The sequence below is a fragment of the Thamnophis sirtalis genome, unplaced genomic scaffold, assembly GCF_051295495.1.
Source record: "Thamnophis sirtalis isolate CommonGarterSnake01/CBP01778 unplaced genomic scaffold, rThaSir2_p1.2 scaffold_1, whole genome shotgun sequence".
Lineage (NCBI taxonomy): Eukaryota > Metazoa > Chordata > Lepidosauria > Squamata > Natricidae > Thamnophis > Thamnophis sirtalis.
In genome coordinates, this window is record NW_028261381.1 from 19,827,166 (window position 1) to 19,852,664 (window position 25,499).

General features: G+C 39.5%; 1 protein-coding gene across 1 annotated transcript in view; it reads left to right on the forward strand.

Annotated features, from left to right (window-relative positions):
• TTN (titin) overlaps nt 1–25,499 on the forward strand; it is a 310,344-nt gene that overhangs the window by 12,837 nt on the left and 272,008 nt on the right. Inside the window, exons 7-29 of the mRNA XM_087705592.1 lie at nt 68–383; nt 988–1,131; nt 1,706–1,831; nt 2,375–2,512; nt 4,049–4,174; nt 5,646–5,795; nt 6,609–6,716; nt 7,783–8,064; nt 8,192–8,317; nt 9,760–10,044; nt 10,321–10,386; nt 11,483–11,741; nt 12,989–13,049; nt 13,154–13,363; nt 14,277–14,419; nt 15,303–15,508; nt 17,205–17,435; nt 18,482–18,726; nt 19,931–20,154; nt 20,267–20,431; nt 20,822–20,990; nt 22,546–24,236; nt 24,991–25,272. Of these exons, the coding sequence (XP_087561718.1) occupies nt 68–383; nt 988–1,131; nt 1,706–1,831; nt 2,375–2,512; nt 4,049–4,174; nt 5,646–5,795; nt 6,609–6,716; nt 7,783–8,064; nt 8,192–8,317; nt 9,760–10,044; nt 10,321–10,386; nt 11,483–11,741; nt 12,989–13,049; nt 13,154–13,363; nt 14,277–14,419; nt 15,303–15,508; nt 17,205–17,435; nt 18,482–18,726; nt 19,931–20,154; nt 20,267–20,431; nt 20,822–20,990; nt 22,546–24,236; nt 24,991–25,272 (5,753 nt within the window). The remainder of the gene's footprint in view (nt 1–67; nt 384–987; nt 1,132–1,705; nt 1,832–2,374; nt 2,513–4,048; nt 4,175–5,645; nt 5,796–6,608; nt 6,717–7,782; nt 8,065–8,191; nt 8,318–9,759; nt 10,045–10,320; nt 10,387–11,482; nt 11,742–12,988; nt 13,050–13,153; nt 13,364–14,276; nt 14,420–15,302; nt 15,509–17,204; nt 17,436–18,481; nt 18,727–19,930; nt 20,155–20,266; nt 20,432–20,821; nt 20,991–22,545; nt 24,237–24,990; nt 25,273–25,499) is intronic.

Below are 25,499 nucleotides of genomic sequence, written 5' to 3' on the forward strand. Positions count from 1 at the left end.
ATCACTTTGGTGAGCTGTTCTTCCCCTAGCATCAATATCAATTCTTTGTTGTTGTTGTTGTTAACAGATCGGTGTCTCCTGCTGGAGTTACAAGGCTCTCAGTCTCTACGTCGCCCATCAGGCCTGTGAGATCACCACTCTTGGTCCGGAAAACACAGGCCGCAGCAGCAATGGGGGCTGAAGTGCTTCCTCCTTGGAAACAGGAAGGCTACGTAGCCACTTCAGAAACCAGAATGAAAGACACCAGAGTAACTACGAGCACCACCCAGATGAGGACTGAAGAAAGATGGGAAGGGAGATACGGAGTGCATGAACAGGTTGCTATCAGCGGAGCTGCTGCGGCAGAAGCCACATTGGCAATTGGTGCTGCCGCCGCTACAGAGGTGAGACCTTGCCAAAGAAAAATACTGTGCAAGGAGTAGAGGGTTTTTCTCAAAGCAATGTGATTTTGACACAGAATCGGTCTGCTTAGGAGAAATTAGGGCCTCTGTTGTTGTTATTTTGCATGCCCGGTTATTTAGGCCAGGGTTTGGCAAACATTTTTTTTAAAAAATAAATGGCCAGATCCTTCCCCTCCACTGCCTCCAAGAGTCTGTCTGGCAGATGTGCAGGCCAAGAAACACGGCAGCCTTTATATGGTGCTGGCCCACCAACAAAGAGGCTGCTAATAGGCTACTGCCATTGTCCAGTACACCATGACCCTTTCCCTTGCTCCATTACCCTCGCTCTAAGATCTTGGCTGAAGTTCGGCCCTAGCAATCTGCTACCTGCCTATCCATTCTTAGCTCAGAAGCCATATTAAAAAAAACAGACACCGGGCTAGTATTTGGCCCCTGGGCTGCAATATGCCGACCCCTAATTTGGACAGTGTTGTGCTATAATTTTGTCACAGGACAATCTGGCAAAGCAGATGCTTGTGTTTGCACCTATTGCTCATGTTGTATTCCAATGAGCTGTCTTTTCATGCCATTCATTTGGATCTCGCAGGACATGGACAAAACAGCAGCTGTTGCTACCGTTGTTGCAGCTGTTGACATGGCCAGAGTGAGAGAACCACTTCCAAGTGCTGTAGAGCAGATGGCTAAAAGGACAGCCACAACCGCAGTACACATTCCGCATGTCCAGGAGCAGGTAGATATAAACCAAAGTGACAATAAATAACACTCTCCCCTTGTTTTCCATGAATACTGCCAATGCAGGCATTTGCAGAAAATGAACAATTCATTGGCCAATACTGCAAGCAAGCATGTTATAATGATACCAAATCCACCAGTGTTAATGTTAAGAATTGGTTAGCAATTTAAAAATAGGCTTTGAACCAATGAAATAACCTTGATGAAAAACATATTAATTCATATTAATTCAGAAGTTGAGAAGGCTCCAACACTGGAGGTTTTAAAGAAGAGATTGTACAACCATTTGTCTGAAGTGGTGTAGGATTTCCTGCCTGAGCAGGGGGTTGGACTAGAAGATCTCCAAGGTCCCTTCCAACTCTGTTATTCCATTCCATTCCTTTCATTAATCCATTTGTCAGTTTTTTTTCCTGAAAGTTCATTTATTTTTTCCACCTTTCTGAGCTTAAACTAACTTTTATCCCCAAATATATTTATCTTCAGTTGCTTTTATATTTTGTATACTTTTTTTACAGGACGGTTGATGAAATTAAATGTTATAGCTTTCTTTTTTTCTTTTCATTAAAATATAGGTTAAAAAAGAAGCTGGCATAGTAATTACCGCTACTACTGAAAAAACCAGAGAGCAAGAAATGATATTGAGACACAGAGAAGCAGTTACCACAAAACAAGAACAAATACAGATTACTGAGGAAAAGGTGAATAGCCAATTTAGTTTCATCAGCAAGCTTCATTTCCACAGTATACTATCAGTGAATAGGAGGGAATTCGCCCCTCTCCTCTCCTCATAACAAGTGCTATGAGAAGTCGACATGCTGAATAGCCATGATATGTTATTTATTTATTTGTGTCCCATATTTATTATTTTACAAATATCTCAAGATGGCAAACTTATCCAACGCACCTTCCTCCTCCTGTTTCCCCCCGTAACAACAATGCTGTGAGGTGGGTTGGGAGAGATCCTGAGTGACAGTGACTAGCCCAAAGATACCTCACCAGTGTCCATGCCCAAGAAGGGACTAGAACTCACAGTCTCCCACTTTCTAGCCTAGTGCCTTAACCACTAGACCAAACTGGCTCTCTTATGTTGCTGAAGCTTATTTATTTGAATCCTACACCAGACCTTGCCCTTGTGCTGATTATGTTCACCTCATGTACAATGCATTTTGAGAAATATTGTTGTTGTCATTGTTTGTTTAGATTCAGTCATTAATACTCTTTTTTCTCTACCATAAAATTAGATAAGAAAAGAAGCAGTGAAAGTTCCTGTACCCAGGGTAATAATTGCTGCTGACACAATTAAAGAACAAGAACTGATTTCAAGAGCTAGAGAAGAAATTCCTACAAGAAAGGAAGAAATTCACATTACTCATGAAAAGGTAAATATCAGTTGTGTGGGGGGGGGACCCCTTCCTCTTTTTTAGTTATAAAATGTATTAGCACTATTAAATAAGCATCAATTTCTGCTTTGTTTCTTATGCATTAAAAAATTCCTCTTTAGAAATGATATCTCTAACTTTGTACTGTCTATGATTGTAATAAAGATTTGACTTGACTTGACATTCCTCTAGCTTGACATTTTCCATACCGGTTTATCCCCAATATATTTAGTCATTTCTGACAGTCTCGCTAAATCAGGTATCTACATTAAATATGACTAATTACATTGGCCAACTTAGTAAAGAAAAGTTTTGATCTTAGAACCCAAAAATTCTAGAACTAGGTGAAAGAAACAATAGTACCCTAGTTTTCTTAAACAATTTTTTGAATGGAAAAAATGCTTTTGAAATTGTGGGATATTCCAAAAATTGTACACAAACCATGAAGCAACAACTTAGTAACTCCTGGGATTTTGCTTTGTTCAAACAAATCTAATTGTGTTGGGTGCAATATGGTGGGGTAAACCGCTTAGAGGGGGCTATAAAACACAATGAAGTGGTATATAAATCTAAACGTTTAGTTTAAATTGTGTTAAGTCTATTTAGTCTAAGTCTAAATTGTTCAAGAAAATGCAGCCCAAATTTTATTTCTCTGGTGGTAAATGCTTTGACATCATTTATTTAAATAACAAACTTAGAAGTCTACATGGGCCTACTGAGAAAGAAAAGGAAATATTCAGCAATTTTGGGACACTTCTGAAGAAACACTTTCTTTTCCAACAAATAAAATAAAATCATGGGGTAAATATTTCCCCACCACAGTTTTGACATTCAGCATGTGCAGCATGCCTTAAAATATTGCATGTCAGCTGCCAAGAGTATGGGATACAAAAAAAAGTTTTGGACAGGTTTCTGGAGCTTTGAAATGACATAAGGACACATGGAAACAATATTTTCAGGGTATTTTTGCTAATCAAAAATGAGATTTCTGTTCATTTTATTTGCCATCAGTTTATACACTGGAACTATTAGGGAGGAGCTGTCTTCACCCACTTTCTATCATAAAAACTATCTGAACTGAATTGTCTCTTGTTCTTCTGGAATGCCCTCCTGCCCTCCTAGGAAAATGGACTACATTCCATGATAACAACGATACAAATACTTATCTACAAAGCATGAAGTTTGTGATGTTGTTTGCTTAGTCAAGCCACCCATTATGGCTCTAGATGCAAACCAATTTAATACGGCAGGTTGAACATTGTTAAAAATTATCCTGAATGAATGAAATGAAACAAGATGAAATTAAATAAATATAAATAAATATAAATATTCCAATTCTAGAATTGCAATTCTCAATGGGATCGCAATCCAGGATGGAGTTCAGTAGACTTATTTATTGTAATACCTAGCTGTCTGCAGAACAATGCCCATGTGCTGTTTAAAGTTAACTCTGTTATTGAAAATAATATTAATTTTTAGAGAAGTTGGGAAGACAATCTGATAACTGGAATCCTTTCTTTGCTGTCACATGATTAGATAAGAAAAGTTCCTGTGCCCAAGGTAATAATTGCTCCTGAATTACTTAAGCAACAAGAACAGATTTCAAGAGCTAGAGAAGAAATATCGACCAGAAGGGAAGAAATGCACATCACTCATGAAAAGGTGAATATTATCCATTTTGCACAATTTTCTTTCTGCTCAGTTGCAAACTTTATTTTCACATTTCTTTTTATTTTCTTTCATTTTCTTGGGACTTGCAGTAGCAACTTTGCTCCCTTTTATAAAAGTTCTCTTCATTTAGTTAAAACAAAGCATCAATTTAATCCTAATTAACATTCCATTGATTCATTCCAAAAACTTACATAGCCACCTCAAAGGAATCCTTCAAAGTTAAAAGGTTTAAGGAAAAATGTGAAATAATCCAGTGCCTTCCATCTAGAAATTTTATGGATTGTATCTTTCTTTATTAAGATACTCGTGGTTTTCAATGCTTATTGGTGATTTTCAGTCTGATTGTTATTGCATATATCAAGGAGAAGAGGGGGGGGGATTTCAGTATTCAAATTATCCACTGAAATTCAGTAACTATTTTTGCTCATTTTTAAAATATCCCACTGGATTCATTCCTCTCTCTGGATCTTTTTCCAATGGGGTCAACGAGAAGAAGTTTCAAAAGGACATAATTAATAATATATATATATATATATATATATATATATATATATATATATATATATATATATATATATATATATATATATATATATATATATATATATATATATATATATATATATATATATATATATATATATATATATATATATATATATATATACGTTAATGTTAGCTTTACAAATATTTTTTAAAAGGTTTAGGAACTAAATTTGGTTTGTTTTACAAAAAAATACTATTTTCTTCCATAACTTGTTCCACATGGATTTAAATCAACAATTAATGTAAAACATCATGTTCTTGTGTGAATCTAGTCTGTCTCAAATCAATGTAATTCTGATATCAATTCAACATAAATTGCTTTCGGGAAACTTCATTCTGAAATTTCAAGTCAATTTATCCCAGAGATGTGTTTAATAGATAATATTCCATAATATATTATTTTAATATTTTTTTCATATATATATGCCTTGTAAACTAGGTTGAGAAGATAAGCTATGTTCCAATCTGTATATTGATCCAGAAAATATGAACAAAATCTCTTTATTTAAAAATCCCCCCCCCCAAAAAAAACATTCTCTGCCATCCCTGGTTTTCTAAGATTGTTCTTATGTTCTTGTTAAATTTCAAAAATAAAAGAGAAGGGTAGCTTTTTCACTGAAAAGAATCTGTGGTTTACTTCCATTTCATTCATAAATTATCTGCTTGCCCCTTCTGCATTTTAAGTCAATTAAGTCACCTCCATTAAATATAATAAAGCCATGTCGATTAATATGGAGCTGTATAAAGACCGCATTATCAGTGGTTTTAGAATCTGGATAGAATTTCATTCTTATTTTTGCCTCTTTGTAATTTCATGCGCTTTACTGCTTCCTGTCTGCTTTTTGCTGCTGTCCCAATGAACACTTTTGCAACACAACATATATAATCACACCTCTGTCTTTACTGTAAACATCAGACAAGGAAAGAAGTTGTGAAGCCTGTGAAACCTTCTGTACCTAAGGTAGTAATTACAGCTGACAAACCCAAAGTACCTGCACCAGTAGTAAAAACTACAGAGAGAGTTGCTACCAAACAAGAAGCACAAGCCCACTTTATCCAAGAAAAGGTGAATAGAACCATTGTTAATGTGATGGTCATTCTCATATCCCATTCTCACACTGACATGCTCATAATTCTTCAATAAATCTACTAACTCTTCCATACCTTATCCTGGTTGCATTCATTAAGAGAAATGGGAAATTGCCATTCTTTTCATATGGTGTGCCATAATATATTCACAATGGGACGTGGTGGCTCAGTGGCTAAGATGCTGAGCTTGTTGCTCAGAAGGTTGGCAGTTCAGCGGTTCGAATCCCTAGCACTGAGTAACAGACTGAGCTGTTACTTCTCCCAGCTTCTGCCAACCTAACAGTTCGAAAGCACATAAAAAATGCAAGTAGAAAAATAGGGACCACTTTGGTGGGAAGGTAACAGTATTCCATGCGCCTTTGGCGTTTAGTCATGCCGGGCACATGACCATGGAGACATCTTCGGACAGCGCTGGCTTTTTGGCTTAGAAATGAAGATAAACACCGGCCCCTAGAGCCGGAAATGACTAGCATGCATGTGCAGGGGGAACCTTTACCTTTACCTAATATATTCACAGCTTCCCTGTTATGGTGTTTGGGGCTTTAAAACTTCATATGCTAAACTTGCAGTTTTTTTAACATGCAACTATCGGTTAATAGCCAAGCGTCAATATTTATCTGCTTCAGGAATAAGAGTGTTCTGCAAGGACAGAACCTAAAGCATTTAATCTATTAACTTTTCTCTATCCATAAATAGAGCATATCTTTTTTTCTTAAATTTTGCTGTCACTATTGTTTGTTTTGAGACATTATGTAACCTAAAACTTATGTTCTTGCTATAATACAATCAGGTAAGACAGGAGACTGAAAAAATTGCCATAGTTCCGAAAGTCATTGAACACAAGAAACAAGATATAATATCAAGAACCAGAGAAGAAGTTGCTGTCAAAAGAGAACAGGTGAATAGCATTCACCGAAACAAGACGTTTACTAATGCAAATTATTCAAAACGATGCAAACTTTTGACTCAGTGCCAATATTTATTTATTTAAACCTTTGTGTAGCCACCCATCTTAAAGTCAAAAATCTGGGCTATTTACAAGCCAAAAACAAAATAACATATGCAGCAATAAAAACAAAAGAAATAGTAGTACCATATGGCATTGTTCTTCTCGAACAATTTATATGCATCTCAGAAATTAATTACAGTTCCTACAGTTGTGCAATTAGAATATTGAGAAAATGGTGCTTCTTTTCTTTGTTTTACTTCAGGTAACAGAATATGATTGAATCTGAACACCCCTTCTTGAAATTCAGTCTCTTTAAATTCCATGAGGGGTATATTTTTAAATAGATTTATTTAGGACAGAAATATCAATTAGTACCATAAAAAAATAAACATTCAAATACATGATTTTGACACATTTGAAATTAAGTGTATCTGTTATAAATAGATAAAGAACTTTCTGAAATATGTGTTGCAAAATTATTTGTGTATTTCTGACAAGCTTGTGTCTGTAAGTCTTCATCAACCATGCTATTATATTTATATAATATGGTTATCTGAAAATGCTCGTCTCCTTTCCTTCCCTTTCCCTTCTCTTCCCTTCCTTTCCTTTCCTTTCCATTCCTTTCCTTTCCCTTTCTCTTTCCCTTCCCTTCCTTTCCTCTCCTCTCCTCTTGTCTCCTCGCTTCCCCTCCCTTCCCTTCCCTTCCCTGTTAACATGGTTGAATAGTTTGTACTTTCTATATTAAATGTAAACATAGACTGTCTGCATTCAGTATAGTATTCATTTCTTTAACATTGTTAAAGAATGATATATATTACCTCAATGAACAGAGATTGCAGAAAATATGGAGATATTAAATGTCGTATATAATTGTAATTGGCAATGTATGTGCATATAAAATAAGAAAAATAGTTGGCTAGTACAAGGCTGGAAATGTAATGTTTTTGAATGTTATGTGCTCTATGCTAGCTGTTCTGTCATGAATGTATCAGTGTTTTGCAAATGTTGCCTTTAGATTGATGTTGGCAAAAAGGCTGAAGCTGTAGCCACAGTTGTTCATGCAGTTGACCAAGCACGCATTAGAGAACCCAGGGAACCAGATTATGCCGAAGAAGCTTATTCTGAACAGGCAGTTCTGGAGTATGGCTACAAAGAGCATGCTTTAACAAGACATGTTGTTGAGGCACCACCAGAACCACATGTTGTCACCAAAGAGGTGAAAACTGAGGAGGTTCGAATCCCTCCTAAAATACATGTTGCAGCTGCTGAAGTAATGGAAATGGACGTATCAACACAGGTTAGGCTCAGTTTTAACCCTGCAGCCATTTCCAATGGCTGTCAAGCTTCTTTCTTTTCTTTTTTTTTTTTGTCCTATTTGGCAAGTAGCACAACCTTCTCAATGCCCATTTTATTGGTTAATGTAGATTAAAAGGACTGCAGAAACATCACTTGAAAAATCAATCCATGTGGAACACATGCGTCCCCGTACAGCAAGCCCTCATTTTACAGTATCCAAAATTACCGTTCCTAAACCTGATCATACTTATGAGGTAAGAAGAGAAGGAAGAGTATGTCAGGCAAAGGGAGATCTCTACTGAAATAGTTAACCCAATTCCTTTTTCTATGTAAACCAGAATAGAACGAGGCTAAGTGAAAGAGGGAGGAGAAAATTTCTAAAACTGAAACAGTACAGGGGGGGCGTGCTATTATTTATTATAGAAGGGAAGTTAATGGGCTTGTTCACCAATCGAATGCCGTCCATTGGTAGAACAGTTTTCTGAGCAGCCCCTCTAAATCTCCTTTAAAGCATCCAGATGGTCCTCCACAGTAGAGTTGGGGGAGTGTAAGAGAAGGAAAATGACCTTCTGTTATCCTTCCACTATAATTGTATTGGTACATCAATAAAACGAATGATATTGCATGCTCTGGTTATATGATCCAAGCATGTTTCAAAATATCCTGTCTGGAAAACAAGGGAAAAGGTAGAGAAAGGGATCTAAAATGCCTGGCATACTCGTTTCTTTCTGGAAAGGGTAAAGCATTATTTGCAAATTCTTACTTCCTAAATTAATCAAATAATTCATAGAGTGATAGTGTTTGTTCTGTCTTTCAGCTGGTCGTGTTGAATATACTAAATCTGTATAGGAATTAACATGTTGTATATTTATAATCCCAAAACTACATGGGTTTTGCTTTACCGTTTATTTTTCACCCCTCTCATTTTTCCATTTGACATTTTAATTGCCTCCTTTACAGGTCTCAACATCTAACCATTCCATCTAATCCGATCCATTTTTCCAATACAGAGTTGTGTTATTTCATCATTGTACAGAGGATGACTTTAAAAAAAAAATACATGTAAATAATGTTATGGTGGTTGGCTTCATATTATCTCAGATACTGTAGTCTTTCTTTTTTTCTCGCAAAGAAAGACAAAATACATGAAAATACAAGTATATTCCGTCTGTTATACATAATGCAACATGTAAATCCTAGTTGCATAATAGTGTTCTAGTGAATAAAATCTATTGTTCTAAATATTGCAGACAAGTTTTATCATTATATCTACTGGACAAAGATAGAGGTGTATGACTTTTATGAGACCAATTGTGGCTTCATAACAGATTAGGAACTTCGATTGGCGATGTGAATAATATCATCAAACATATGAATGTAAACAACACTGAACGATTAAAATATAATTTCTCATTTCAAAAACCCAATGGGAGTATTGCTTAATTGCTTCTTGTAAAAACACAGCCAATCGATGAGAGAAAAATAATGTGCGGTTTCCGAAAGGTTAGAACCAAATACCAGCCGCAAGAAAGAAGCCGTATTTTACCATAACATTTACATGTTACATGTATTTATATATACATAAAGGTGTAGGTGTGTGTGTGTGTGTGTGTGTGTGTGTGTGTGTGTGTGTGTGTGTAGCTAGCGGTGGTAACTCTTTTTTTCTTTTTTTTTCCTTTACTCTTGGGATTATTAGGTTTCCATAGCAGGATCTGCTATAGCTACTTTGGAAAAAGAGTTAGCAACAACTTCTGTTCCGAAGATCACCAAACCTGTGAAACGTCCAATTGCAAAGTCTCCTGAACCCAGAGTGATGCCAGAAAAAGTCATCTCTCCACAGTTCCCTTTCGTAGAGACGCCTGCTGAAACCCATCAGAGGCTTTATGGCGTTGAGATAAAAAGAGAAATAGGTGTGAGTGTGACAGGTGGACTGGTGCAGGAACGTGAACACGTTGAACTAATGCCAGAGGCTGAACCCAAGGTTGGTCATTAAGCACCTTCCAGTCTTCGCATGCATTCTTTATCTTTCCTTTTTTTTTTCCCCCACCAGCCTTCCCCCCCTTTTAAAGGTTTCCCTCTCTTCTTGCTGATCTTTGTATACCATCTGGGGTGACATTGTTTTCTGTCTCTGGAGACAGAGCAAGCAATAGAAAAGACCCAAACAAGATGGCCATTGGCTTGTTTCTGTTCTCACGCATGCTGCTTGCTGAACAAAATGCTGTGTGACACCAATTAACTTTGTGTGAAATCTCCCTAGGTGATCGAAGCTGCTAGAGTTCCAAAACCTACAGAAGTTCCCGCTACACCCCCGTCTATAGTCTCAGTAAGTAATCAATGTTCTGCTGATAGGTAGGCTGATTTACTCCGCAGTGATCTTTTGAGTAACTTTAAAAAAAATATATATCATAAAACTATGGTGCAGTTCTACTGCCATCTAGTGTATAGAAAATGAAAGTAGAGAAGATATTGAAACCGATTCTTACATACATTGCAGCCTGGAATAAAACTGCATGAAGGAATTTCACCATTCAGTTCAATTGAGGGAGCAGAGATTCATGTATGCATGAATCTATTCCGTGGGTGAAAATGAATAGTGGAAACTTTGCATAGGATACTGGTGGCTAATTCAAGCAAGTGACCAGTAGGATCAAAAAGTTTTTAAAAATTGCTACCGATTCTGTGAGCGTGGCTTGGTGGCTGTGGCTTGGTGGGCATGGCAGGGGAAGGTTACTGCAAAATCCCCATTCCCTCTCAATCACCTGGGACTTGGGAGGCAGAAAATAGATGGGGGTGGGGCCAGCCAGAAGTGGTATTTGCTGGTTCTCCGAACTACTCAAAATTTCCGCTATCGGTTCTCCAGAACCTACCAGAACCTGCTGAATTTCACCCCTGCTCTACATCCTTTTTATAATATGGTGACCAAAACTGGATACAATATTCTAAGTGTAGTCTTACTAAGGCTTTATAAACCTGTACTTTGTAAAGATGAACCAGTGGTGGGTTGTAGGTGGTACGCCCCGGTACGGGCGTACCGGAGCCTGCCCGGAGCACCAGATAACGTTCCGGTACAGTGCGCCAGAGGGCCCGCCTGCCTGCCTGAGCTTCTTACCGGTCTTTTAAGTCTTCGGCCCTTTCACGCACGCATATGGCACATACAGCACCTGCATGATGCTCCGCTGAGCAGCTGGAGCATCGTGCAGGCTCAAGGAAGCGCTAAGATAGAGGCACTAAGATGCATACGTGCACTGCGCACATCCATGTGAACGCCGCCGGGCCCATTCCAACCAGTACGGTTGGAACGAGATCTGGAACTCACCTCTGAGATGAACCTACCTGGTTCTATAAAATGAAGTGGGGCAATCCAAACTTCTGGTAACTTGTTTAGGTAACTACAAGATTATTTCTTGCTTTCTATCTAGATGCTGAAAAATGTGACTGTTATGGAGGGAGAGTCCGTCACCCTGGAGTGCCGCATCTCTGCCTATCCTGCTCCCACTGTTGCTTGGTACAGAGAGGACTACCACATTGAGAGTTCCATTGATTTTCAAATTACCTTTGAGTCAGGAGTTGCTCGCCTTTTGATCCGAGAAGCTTTTGCAGAAGACAGTGGGAAATTTACTTGCACAGCTTCCAATGAGGCAGGAAGCGTTAGCACTTCATGCTACCTCCTTGTACAAGGCAAGTATGGAGAGAAACAGAGGCCACACGTTTTGGGTGGGCAGTCTGTTGAATATACTATTATATAGGTATAATATCAAGGAATCTTACATAAGTGGTTGAATGGGTAGAAACAAACAGGTCATCTTCCCCACTCATTGGGTTCACTGAATTGTTAAAGACTATGAATAAAGCAGTCACAATTCCACTCTTCTGTATCTTTATGTACACATGTAATAATTTTTATCATACCCATCAATCCAAAAGCATTTTGGGGTGGCAGTTCAGAGTTTTGGACCAGAGACTTTAAATCTTCCTCAGTCATGAAACTCAGGATGTTTTTATCACCGGGCGGATAGAAAAAATATTTTTCACCCTGACATTCTAGGGATGATGGCAGCCTTTATGCCCAAAGGAAAAAAAAAACTAGACATTTTGCTCATGTTTTATTCCCTTCAAAGTAAACTCCTCTTCTTGACTGAAACATGCAACTCACCCAATAAATGTGATCTAAATCCTTCTCAATATCTCAAATAGGTCATGCTTAAAAAGACATTTCTTTCATTACTGTACAAAGCAATTGCACCATGTTGCAAGGACAAACTCATTCATCCTATAAATCCAATCCACAGACAAACTATCAAATCAGGCAAAAGCAGCAGCTGAATTTTTTTTTTTAAAAAAAACTGATTTCATTAAACTATTTTAAAGAAGTTGTGATTTGATTCAGTCATCATCCATTGCTTTGACTGAGATCAATACAAAACTAGTTAGCCAACTGAACATGAAACTTTTCACAAGATGATTGCAAGAGTTGCAATGCAGTGAAAAATGTAGCTGATGAGGGAAAATACATTACGCATTATAGATTCAGGGACTAATGCTTTCCTAATTCAGATTATATGCACAATGTGGTTTGCACAAGACAAGAAAGACTTTTATTTTGGAAAATATGATTTCCTGTTGAATCAAAATTAGGAAAGTGGCATGTTCTGATTATAAATATGTAAATATCCAGGATCCAAAGTTACGATTTGATCTAAATTGTATAATCTAGATTAGAAATTTCTTGTACTTGGTCAGTTTGAAAACTGTTCTTTTCCAAAATTATTCCTAGGAGGATAATATCCCAAAGTGAATCCCTACATCATCATTATATAATTTAATTTGTGGCCCTTCTCAGTGGCATTTTGTAGGGTATCTCTGCTAGTGATCCATTTTGGAAAGTATCTTAATGCCAGTTTTGTTATTCTTTTGTTTTGAAATAGTCTCAGAGGAGTTTGAGACCAAAGAAGCTGTTTCTGCAAAAGAGGTCATCGAAGAAAAACGGTACTTGTTAAAATCATTGTGCAGATTTGGTTTTGTAATGATAGCTAATGTAACAGCATTCACTTCCACTCCTTTTTTTTCACTTTTTCTTATAATACATCTAGCTATGTGGAGTCCAAAGATGTAATAATGGCAGAAATTGCTGCAGAAGAAGAAGTACCTGGAGACGCTGCAGTTCCATTCTTTATCATACAACCTGTTGTACAAAAGTTAATTGAAGGTGGAAGTGTCATTTTTGAGTGCCAGGTTGGGGGCAACCCAAAGCCACATGTTTACTGGAAGAAAGCTGGGCTTCCAATCACTACAGGCTACAGGTACATTAACATTTTATAGTAAAGAACTCCATGCATAAAACAGATTAATTACTACCATGTTTCCCCAAAAATAAGACAGGGTCTTATTTTCTTTTGAGCCCTGAAATAACCCACATGGCCTTATTTTGGGGAAGGTCTTATTATTTTTAAGGTGCAGGAGGCAGCAAGCGTAGTCACCTCCTGGCTGCTGCTGTGTTGCAATATTTTTGGGGAGGTTTATTTTCAGGGGAGGGCTTATTTTAGCGCATGCGTTCAACAGCCCAATTGGGCTTATTGTCTGGGGAGGTCTTATTTTCAGGAAAACATGGTATGTAATGCTGCCCCAATGGTATAGTTCCTAATTATTTGATTATCAGGAGATTGGACCTGAAATTGGAAGATAAACGTCTTTCTCACATTGCATAATGATGTAACTTTAATCTCTGTGGCCCAAAGTGCACTGGCCATATTACTTCCAAGATATACTGTGTATATATATGGAGTTTGGAAAAATAGTCTAGGCCAGAAGGGTGTTCTCTCTTAAAGGAATTCCTTTGGGAGGTAACGTGTGAACAGGAATTGATCTTGTAAAGCATTTCAATTTTGGAGGTGCTGTTAAGCCCATTGAATCTCTGCCTCATGTGAAAGTCAGACTTTGCCAAATCTGGCTGAACCATTCAGAGGCAGTGGTGGGATTCAAATAATTTAACAACCAGTTCTCTGCCCTAATGACCAGATGGGTAGGTGGGGCTTGGTAATCATGTGACTAGGTGGGCATGGCCAACTCAACATCACTCACGTTGATGTGTGTTTCACCTTAGCTGTTACAATGTAATAAGGGTTAACTGGAGCAGCAGTTTGGAAACAATAGACTTGAAAGTGTTGCCTTTGTAATTCTTCATTTTTAGAAGGATTGTTTGTTGTTTTCCTAAAGGTACAAAATTATTCATAAAAAAGAAACTGGGGAATGCAGACTTGAAATTTCTATGACTTTTGCTGATGACGCCGGAGAATATACTATTGTTGCTCGAAACAAACATGGGGAAGTTTCTGCATCAGCTTCCTTATTAGAAGAAGGTAAGTGAATAAGAAGTGGTAAAAATGGATTTTAAAGAACCACGAGGGAAAATTGATTTGGTAAATACTGCCCTTATTTATACAGCCATATTCTGTGCAGCCAGATATATCGACAGCTGCCACAAGGATGCCAGTGATAAAATGTGAACTGAAACATCACTATGCATGTACATGCTTACATGATTACTAAAGTACTTGCTTATAACTAAAGGTATCATCTGAATACTTCTGGTCAAAGGATCAGGCTGTCCTTTTTGTGCAGCTGAAAGTGATATCTGCCTTTTGTTTGTATAACACTTCTAACTATATACAAACCATGTTGTGGAGAGGTCAATAGCTACGCTGTTCACAGGAAGGAACCAGTGTGTATGTTCATGCTAGCTTAGACTTGCCAATTATCTTATTAGAGAAGCTAATGAAGGGCAGGATTTGCGTAGGAAAAAAAAGAAGAGTTAAATTTAATATTTGGCGTTGATCATATTTAATGACTCTTTATCTTTTTAATAAAAGAGCACAGCACTGTCATACTTGGCCAATTATTAATTCCAACATGCACTTCTAGTAGTCAGCTACAAGCCAAGAGATTAATAGTTCACACTAAGTCTCCATAAATTATTTGGAACCAGAGATTTAAAATATTCATTAAAGCCTCTAATTATTACTTAGTTATAAAAAGAGGGTAGAATTAATCTCTCCAACTTGTAAACACATAAGTGTTCTATTTAGCAATGGGTGTTTATAAATATAAATTGTTCTGTTTAAAATATAATGCTGTAAACGTGTTAAACTGGAAGTATGTCAATGGTTAAGAATTAGCATTAAGGTTCTTGCTACAATTATTTTTAACTATTTTAACTACTTTTTATTTATTTATTTTCTTTAGCTGCTTATGAGGTCTACCTTAAATCTCAAGAACAAACAATGTATCAAACTGAAGTAACTGCCTATGTTCAAGAACCCAAAATAGCTGCGGTTGCCCCACCCACTTTATATGCTGACTATGAAAAAGAATATGAAAAAGAACAAGCCCTGATTAGGAAGAAAATGGCAAAAGATACTGTATTAATCAGGACATTTGCAGAGGAACAAGTAAGTGGGTCACAGGTTTGTGTCGGCTCATGGCTTTTAGGGCACGACATCAATCAGTGGTGGGATTCAAAACTTTTTACTACCAGTTCTGTGGGCATGGCTTGGTGGACATGGCTTGGTGGGCGTGGCAGGGCAAGGATACTGTAAAATCCCCATTCCCTTCCTACCCCACTAAATTGCTTTCCAGTTCTGTTCTCCTGTGCAGGGCAACAGAGAAAGGCCTAGCTGATCAGCCAGGACGCCAATCAGCTGGGACTCGGGAGGCAACAAATAGATGGGGGCGGAGCCAGCCAGAGGTGGTATTTGCCAGTTCTAAATACCCAAAATTTCCTCTATCAGTTCGCCAGAACCAGTCAGAACTGGCTGAATACCACCTCTGGATATCATACAAGACTTGTGATGTTATCATTGTCACAACAAACCAAGTTTAGTTTTAATTAGCAATAGCAGTTAGACTTATATATTGCCCCCAACAACAATCTGGGTCCTCATTTTACCCACCTCGGAAGGATGGAAGGCTGAGTCAACCCTGAGCCGATGAGATTTGAACAGCCGAACTGCAGAACTGCAGTCAGCTGAAGTAGCCTGCAGTGCTGCATTTAACCACTGCGCCACCTCGGCTCTTTAATTTAATTTAATTGCCAGCAATATGACAGCATTTATTTATTGATAAAGATGCCACATTTCTTCTTCTTCCTTTTCTCTATATTCCCACTTCCCTCTATCATGGCTTAAAGATTAGCAGGCATTTTAATGTTACCTATTTCCTACAGCATACGTATGCAACCTGAAAGATTTAGTAAATGTTCAGTATTTCTATGTCTAATTCCCTTCCTATTTTCTATTTAGAGTTAATTACGGAGATAATCATATTGGTTGGCATTTTCTCTCAAACTAGCCCTGGGGCTCTCTCTATCTCTCTTACAGAGAAACACATTCCTGATAGTTAGGACAATTAATCAGTGGGAAGACTTGGCTCCAAAAGTTGTGGGTGCTCCAACACTGGAGGCTTTGAAGAAGAGACTGGACAACCACATGTCTAGAATAGTATAGGGTCTCCTGCTTGAAGAGAGGGTTGGACTAGGAGACCTCCAAGATCCCGTCCAGCTCTGTTATTCCGTTGTTCTGGTGTTTCTATCTCTTGTCTTCATCTTCATTCTCCCACAGAGGCCATCTTCACTATGTAGATTTCTCTCAAGATGCCCCCTACTTTTCTTCAGTTCTGTGGAGTCCAGATCACATTCTGATCCATTTCAGATGTCTTAGCCCAATCATCCTAGGAAACCATCAAGCTTTTATAACTAGCCTTATCTAAATCCATTTTGCTTTGCCAGCCATTACATGTCCTCCTTCTCTCCTTTTACCCCCTTGTCTTTCTATTTTAAGTCCTTCTACTTGTCATTTTAGCAGTAGCTCCTTCTGCCTATGAGAAATCTATTTTTCATGGGAAATATTATCTGTCCGACAGCCAAGGTCTGCTGTCAGTTATTAAGAATAATATTAATAATTTATCAGCATGAAAGGATGCTAGAGAATCATGGGAGGCAGAAGTATGTCACAAAAATTTTTTTCCTTTCAAAATTAGACATGACAGTGTACTTTCACTCTTTCTTTCCTTCCTCTTTGTCTTCTTCACAAGGTGTTTTTTTTTTTTGTTAAATATTGGAATAAACCCACCTCTTTTATTTTTTTGCAGGAGTTCCATATTTCTTCCTTTGAAGAAAGACTTATGAAAGAGATTGAGTACCGGATTATTAAGATTACACTTGAAGAACTTCTTGAAGAAGACGGAGAAGAGATGGTAGTTGACATTCCTGAATCTGAAACCATTGAAGCAGGATTTGAATTAAGACTAAAAAATTACAGAATCTTTGAGGGAAGTGGCGTGACCTTCCATTGCAAGATGACTGGCTATCCTTTGCCTAAGGTATGAATGCATTTGCTTTTCAGAAGAGCCAGCAATAGATTATCTGTACACTTCTCTACCTCATCTGGGAAGTTGTAGGTGCTCCACCACTGGAGGCTTTTAAGAAGGGACTGGACAACCACATGTCTGGAATGGTATAGGGCCATGATGGCGAACCTATGGCATGTGTGCCTGAAGTGGCACATGGAGCTATGTCACATGGCATGCATGTTATCGCCGGTTCCTCTTCTGGGTTTCTGGTGTGCATGTGCATACAATGATCAACTGGCCTTCATCTGTGAAGTACCGGAAACTGGTAGAGCTGGTCTTCCGCTTTCCAATGTGCATCAGCCAGCTGATCGTCACATGTGCATGCATACCAGTAACCGGAAGTCTAGTTGGGCGCCACACATGCGCTTGCTGGAAACCAGAAGTGCATTTTCCAGTGCGTGTATTCCCCCTGGGCAGCTCCTCTTCTGGGTTGTGTCCCAGATGAGAGCGTGCATGTGTGTGCGCTCCTTTTCCCACATTTGGTGCTGAAAAGGTTTGCCAATCACTAATATAAGATCTATACCATACCGGGGGTTGGGGTTGGGCTAGAAGACCTCCAAGGTCTTTTCTAGCTCTATCCTGATAGATTGATTGAATGCATTACAGTATGAAATTGCACTACAGTATAGTAGCGGACTCTTTTGCCACGTTGATTTTAATATTGGGTAAAAATAATAATTTAGGTTTATTACAAGCACTTCAAACAAATGAATCCAAGCAGCTTAAAGTGACCTATACAGTATATCTGAAGTCTGTTTCCAAACTGATTGTTTTGATTACTAGCTAGGTAAACAATTCTCAGATTTGGAACTTTTGCTTTAATATTTAGAGATTCAGATATTTTCTTTTGTTGTGAAACAGACAGACAGACAGACAAGAAAAATGCACATTAGTAAACAATGTTCTGTAATTTATGGAACTGAAGGTCCATCTCAAAATTATCTAACCCAAATCCTAACCCTAAGCCTGCTCAACATTCTCGCCTCTCATGTAGCTTTGTAACTTCTTTAATGCAGATTGCATGGTACAAAGATGGCAAGCGTATCAGACATGGAGACCATTACTACATGGAGATCCTGCCAGATGGCAGAGCCAGTCTACGTTTTCCTGTTGTCTTGCCTGAAGATGAAGGCATTTACACGGCCTTTGCCAGCAATGTCAAAGGAAATGCCATTTGCTCAGCAAAATTATACGTCGAGCCTGTGGGACCTACTGGGTCTCCAGGTTATATCCCATCACCGGAAATGATGAGAAGATATCGGTAAGAATAAGGAACAATCTTGCCTTAGTTATGATTTGACTACAGGTAGTCCCCGATTTAAGACCATCAGTTGAGCCCAAAATTTCTGTCGTTAAATTGGAAATTTGTTCAGTGAGTTCTGCCCCATTTTGCAACCTTTCTTGCCATAGTTGTTAAGTGAATCCTTGCAGCTGATAAGTTAGTTAGTTGATTCCCCTTCCTCCTTCCCAAGTAATTGTTTTATTTCATTATGAGGTAGTTTTATTAGAAATTACCAGTGTTAGCTGAGCGGGGTGATATTTGTACACAGCATAAGCCTTTTGCTGATCAAAAATTCCTGATTTGCCATATATTGAGGAAGGCATTCATTCAAGCACAATCACCTCACATATCCGCTTTCAAAATGGCTGAGTTCATAATCTCGTAAAGTGTTGCACAAAAATAGTCAATCCCTGGAAGATTTTACGATCACACAATATTTCAATTTTTTATTTTATTTTCTATTACATCTGAGATATCCCCTCGTGGGGTACAGGATTTGGCGGGTGGTTTGGTTTCCTGAAGCAGGATACATGAGCCTCTAATCAAGGTTGTCCTAAATGGAGATTCTCAGTCATTCAGGTCCTGGTTGCCCCAAAGGTGCTTTTTCAAGAGGCAACTGGACTTTCTGGTGTTTCTTTGAAGACGTTTCACTTTTCATCCAAGAAGCTTCTTCAGCTCTTCAGAAGCTTCTTGGATGAGAAGCCTTCAAAGAAACACCAGAAAGTCCAGTTGCCTCTTGAAAAAGCACCTTTGGGCTGTCCTGAATCCTGTTCATATCCTTCACCATTTCTCTGGTCTGTATGTATGTTTCCTTGAGTAGCCATTCATTTAATCCAGCCTACAGATAATATCTACTCCTTAATCCTTGTTTATTTAGGCAAGTGAATGACACTTATTTAGATAAAAGCAGAAGCAAAAGGCAAAGGTTAACGCAAATATTTTTTGTTTTGCATGACTATAGGCATTTTCAGAGATAGTACTAGCTTTGTTTTAATTGTATTGATATCGTATGCTGCACAGGGACCTTTACTGCATACATAAATATTTACAGAGTGGTAAAAAGACCTAACCTTATAGCATCAGACTTTGTGCACCATGTTTAGAATAAAAGAACCGGCTCTAGTGAATAATGAGACATTGCCCAATAGGTGTAACTGTACATGTTAACACGTTATCTTTTCAGATCTCTTTCTCCTCGATCCCCAAGCCGTTCCCCTGCACGCAGTTCGCCTTCACGCTCTCCTGCACGCAGGCTGGATGAGACAGATGAAGCACAGCTGGAAAGGTTGTACAAGCCAGTATTTGTGCTGAAGCCGACTTCATTTAAATGTGCGGAGGGGCAGACGGCAAGGTTTGACCTCAAAGTTGTGGGCCGACCAATGCCGGAGACGTACTGGTTTCAAAATGGTATGAAAGCTTTCTATTGATCACTGTAAAACCCATCTTCTGTAAAACCCAAGATTCGCTTAAAAGGAAGTTAATGCTCAGTCTGAAACGATACCTGTATTTGTGTCTGCAGGTCAGCAAGTTCTTAATGATTATACCCACAAAATAGTGATTAAGGAAGATGGCACACAGTCCATGATTATTGTTCCAGCAATGCCTTCTGATTCAGGGGAATGGGTTGTTATTGCTCAAAACAGAGCAGGAAAATCATCCATTTCAATGACCTTGACAGTGGAAGGTATTTATTCTATTAATTTAGGGCAGAACTCAATTTCATTGAGGGCTGCATCCGGGTTGTGCTTGACGTTGTGGGACAGGGTGGGCATGACTATGGTGGGCATGGTCAGCTCAACATCACTTATGTTGGGGGCACCTGTGGTGGCCCGAATGTTCTACTATGAAAATGGGCTCCCAAGGTCTTCTGCAACCCTCTGTCAATGAATGCAGCCCTCCTGAACTCCATTTTCACTGGCAGAGGCACTGTGGGCTGGTCCTTTGCTGTTTCGAGGATCCAGCACCGGGGCCTTGAGTTTGACACCCCTGATTTAGGGGATGGCTGGGATGTTTCTGGTTATAATTTTGTATCTGACTGTATTCCTCTGATAACTTGTTTCTTTGTCTATCACAGCTAGGGAACATTTGGCAAGACCGGTTTTTGTAGAAAAACTGAAGAATACGAGTGTCAAGGAAGGAGATAAACTGGAAATGAATGTGAAAGCCCGGGGAAACCCCAATCCTGACATTGTATGGCTAAAGAACAGTGACATCATTGTACCCCATAAATATCCCAATATAAAGTAAGCTTTATAAATAGAATGGATAAAAGTGTTTTGCTTGCAATGCAGTGCTCACATCATGCATACTCCAAACCATTGCAGAAAATTAGCAGTGACAAAATTAAGGGGTGCTCAGGATATTTTTCAGGAAGACTAAAGTAATAATATCCAATGCCTCTTTTTGATTAAATGATTCATTCAGAATTCAGTGATGTTCTGAACAGCTTTCTCAATCTGATGCAACTTAGATATGCTGGGAGTACAACTCTTTTTATCCCCAGCAAGCATACAGGTACTCCTTGACTTACAGCTATTCATTCATTGTAACCATTCAAGGTTACAACAGCACTGAATGTATAGTGGTTATCACCAGTCTTTAGAGTTTTGGAATCCCAGGAGCCCTGTGGTCATGTCATAGTGATCTGGGTGCATAAGGGCAACTGAGTACCGTAAAGTCACTTATGATCAGTTGCTACATGCCCCTCTCGCATACCCCTGCACTGCCATATGGAATCTTCCATGCCAGCTTCCCCAGAAAGTCAAAGGAAAAGCTGGCAAGAAAGACCACAAGTCACTGGGATGAGTCTCCCACATATACACGCTCCTCTCAGCTCCTATTTGTGATTCAGAGGCCACTTTGGCACTCCTGTGCACCCTATCTGACCAATGTCTATGGAAACGCTCAGTCATCCAGGTCATGGTTGTCCCAAAGGTGCTTTTTCAAGAGGCAACTGGAAATTTCTGGTTTTTCTTTGAAGATCTTTCACTTCTCCAATCACAGGTGAAGAAGCTTCTGGGATGAGAAGCAAAACATCGTCAAAGAAAAACCCAAAAGTCCAGTTGCCTCTTGAAAAAGCGGCAACTTTTTGGGATTACCTGACCCATATGGCTCCTCTCGCATACCCCTGCACCCAACTTGTACAGTTCCTCTAATGCATGCTTGCATGTCCTGCTTTAGTCATTTAGTCACAGAAATACTGGTTCCAGTTGCCATTTTAATTTGAGGACTATCTACTGTATTTTTCATAGTATAAGACACACAAGAGTATAAGAGGCACCAAGGGTTTGAAGAGACAATTTTTTAAGAAAAGTTTTTGCACTCTGAAGACCTGCCAAAAGTGGCCAATTTTTCATTAAAATGGGCCCATTTTTTGTCCCCAAAAGGGCACATATAGCCTTTAGGAGGCTTTCAGAATGCTCCTGGGGGCTGGGGGGGGGACGACAAAATTGAGCAACGAACTACCTGTTTCTCACTCATTTCTGCCCTCCCCAGCCCCCAGGAGCACTCTGAAAACCTCCTAAAGGCTCTGCATGGCCATTTTGGTGAAGGGAATGGGGTTTCGAGAGGCAAAAAATGGTTATTCAATGTATAAGATGTACCCAGATTTTCAGCCTCTTTTTTGAGGGAAAAAGGTCCATCTTATACTCTGAAAAATACGGTACATTTCTCTAAATTCTGCATTCCCCAAATGCTAGAAGATAGAAGGGGCGCTGTAAACACCATTCATAAATAATTTAATTGGCTGAAAAGTTGTGTTAAACTCATGTACTTAACTCTCCCCATTCTGATTTTCAGAATTGAAGGAACAAAAGGCGAAGCTGCCTTGAAGATTGAGTCCACGATCAGACATGATGCCGCGTGGTATACTGCGACTGCCATTAATAAAGCCGGACGTGACACTACACGATGTAAAGTCAATGTTGAAGTTGACTTTGCTGAGCCTGAACCAGAAAGAAGGCTAATCATTCCCAGGGGGACATACAGAGCAAAAGAAATTGCGGCACCGGAATTAGAACCTCTCCATATGCGTTATGGTCAAGAACAATGGGAGGAAGGAGACCTATATGACAAAGAAAAGCAACAGAAGCCATTTTTCAAGAAAAAACTCACTTCCTTGAGACTCAAACGCTTTGGGCCAGCCCATTTTGACTGTAGACTCACACCCATTGGTGATCCCACCATGAGAGTAGAGTGGCTACATGACGGCAAGCCTTTAGAGGCAGCAAACAGACTTCGGATGATTAATGAATTTGGATATTGCAGCCTTGACTATGACATTTCCTATCCCAGAGACAGTGGTGTGATTACATGCAGAGCTACAAATAAATACGGTACAGACCATACATCAGCAACTCTCATTGTTAAAGATGAGAAAAGCCTGGTTGAAGAAACTCAATTGCCAGAAGGCAGGAAGGGTCTTCAGCGCATCGAAGAGTTAGAAAGGATGGCCCATGAAGGGGGCATTAGTAGTGTGGTAGAAGATCAAAAAGTGAAACAAAAGCCAGAAATAGTTTTATTTCCTGAACCTGCAAGAGTCGTTGAAGGTGAAATTGCACGATTCCGTTGCCGGGTGACTGGTTACCCACTACCAAAAGTCAATTGGTACCTCAATGGACAACTTGTTCGTAAAAGTAAAAGGTTTAGAGTTCGTTATGATGGAATCTACTACCTGGACATTGTGGACTGCAAAACGTACGATACAGGTGAAGTGAAAATATCTGCAGAAAACCCTGAAGGTTCAATTGAACATTCAGTGAAAATTGAAATTCAACAGAGAGAAGATTTCAGATCAGTACTTCGTCGGGCACCCGAGCCTAGGCATGAAGCTCCAACAACAGAGCCTGGAAAACTTCTGTTTGACGTCCAAAAGATTGACAAACCAGTTGAGGCAACTACCAAAGAAGTGGTGAAGCTGAAAAAGGCAGAAAAAGTCAGCCATGAGAAAGTATCTGAAGAATCTGAAGAACTCCGCAGTAAATTCAAGCGCAGAACTGAGGAGGGCTACTTTGAAGCTATGACCGCCGTGGAGCTTAAATCTCGTAAGAAGGATGAATCATACGAAGAGTTGCTTAAGAAGACAAAGGAAGAACTTCTCCATTGGACCAAGGAGTTAACAGAGGAGGAAAGGAAAGCCCTAGAAGCGGAAGGCAAAATCACTATTCCAACCATCAAGCCAGAGAAAGTTCAACTTAGTCCAAGCATGGAGGCTCCCAAGATATTTGAGCGTATACAAAGCCAGACAATAAGTGAAGGAGGGGATGCCCACTTCCGTGTTCGAGTAGTAGGCAAACCAGATCCAGAATGCCAGTGGTTCAAAAATGGTGTGCAGATTGAGAGGTCAGACCGCATCTATTGGTACTGGCCAGAAGATACCATTTGCGAGTTGGTCATAAGAGATGTCACAGCAGAGGATTCTGCCAGCATAATGGTGAAAGCTATGAACGTAGCCGGTGAAACCTCCAGTCATGCTTTCTTATTAGTACAAGGTAAAGTAATCCCCTCTGTTTGTGTTTCATCTTGGCTTTCATGCAGTGACGTGCAGTCAGGGGAGGCACAGCCTCACCACGGTCAACCATGAAAAGGAAAACAATGTAAACGGGAAAAGGCGAGTGCTGAGGTTAGGCTAGCTAGCTGCTGCCACACCGTGAATGACTGCCTGTTTAAAAAAAGCCTCTTAAAAAGCGCCCTCTACTATGAGACAGGAGAACTGCATGCCTCATCTAGTCTGATTTTTAGGTGCTCGAGCAGAGTTAAGCGAGGGTTAAAAGCCCCAAAAATCCTGAGATAGTTGAGGCACGCAGTTCTCCTCCCTCATAGTAGAGGGCGCATTTTTTTAGAGGCTTCAACTCTGTCATTCTGTTTAAAGCTGCAGTATCGCACTCACTCTTCCTCCTCTGTTTCTCCGTTTCTGATGCCCCCCACCCCCACCCCACGTTCCCTCTTTTCCTTCAAATTTCCTTTTTTTTTCTTTTTTCTTTAATAAATGCAATGCTCAGGCATTCTCTCCTCTCCCGCAACACCCCACTGACTAAAGCACTTTCTTTCGCCCGCCTGTGCTCGCAGCAGCCCGCCTGAGCTCTGCCGCGAGCACAGGCGGGGGAAAGAAAGTGCTTTAGTCAGTGGAGTGTCGGGGGAGAGGACTGCCTCACCAGCCATAAACCTCACCACACGTCACTGCTTTCATGCCATCATGCTCAAGCCTTCCGTCCCTCTTCAATATCTTTTTTCTTGTTTTGGCAGCCAAGCAGCATATCGTATTTATGCAGGAGTTACAAGATGTCACCGCTAAGGAGAAAGATTCGATGGCAACCTTTGAATGTGAAACCTCTGAGCCCTTTGTTAAAGTGCAATGGTACAAGGATGGGATACAGATATTTTCTGGAGACAAATACCGAACACATTCTGACAGGAAGGGCCACTTCCTTTCCATACTAATGATCGACAAGTTTGACGAAGATGATTACAGCTGTGCCCTTGTGGAAGACGAATCTGTAAAAACAACAGCCAAACTAATTGTAGAAGGTGAGGACAGAAATTGTTTTAACTCATGCTTTTTTGCCCATATATATTTGTTTAGAAATGAAATATGAACTGCACTGTTCAAAGGAGTTTCTCCATCCAGAGTTTTCAACCAGTCATTCTGAGCTTCTCTTCATAGCTGGTCATTATTGAGCATAATACAGGCAGTCCTTGACATATGACTTTTAATGGAGCCTGCACATTAAGCACTGAGCCATGGTGGCGCAGTG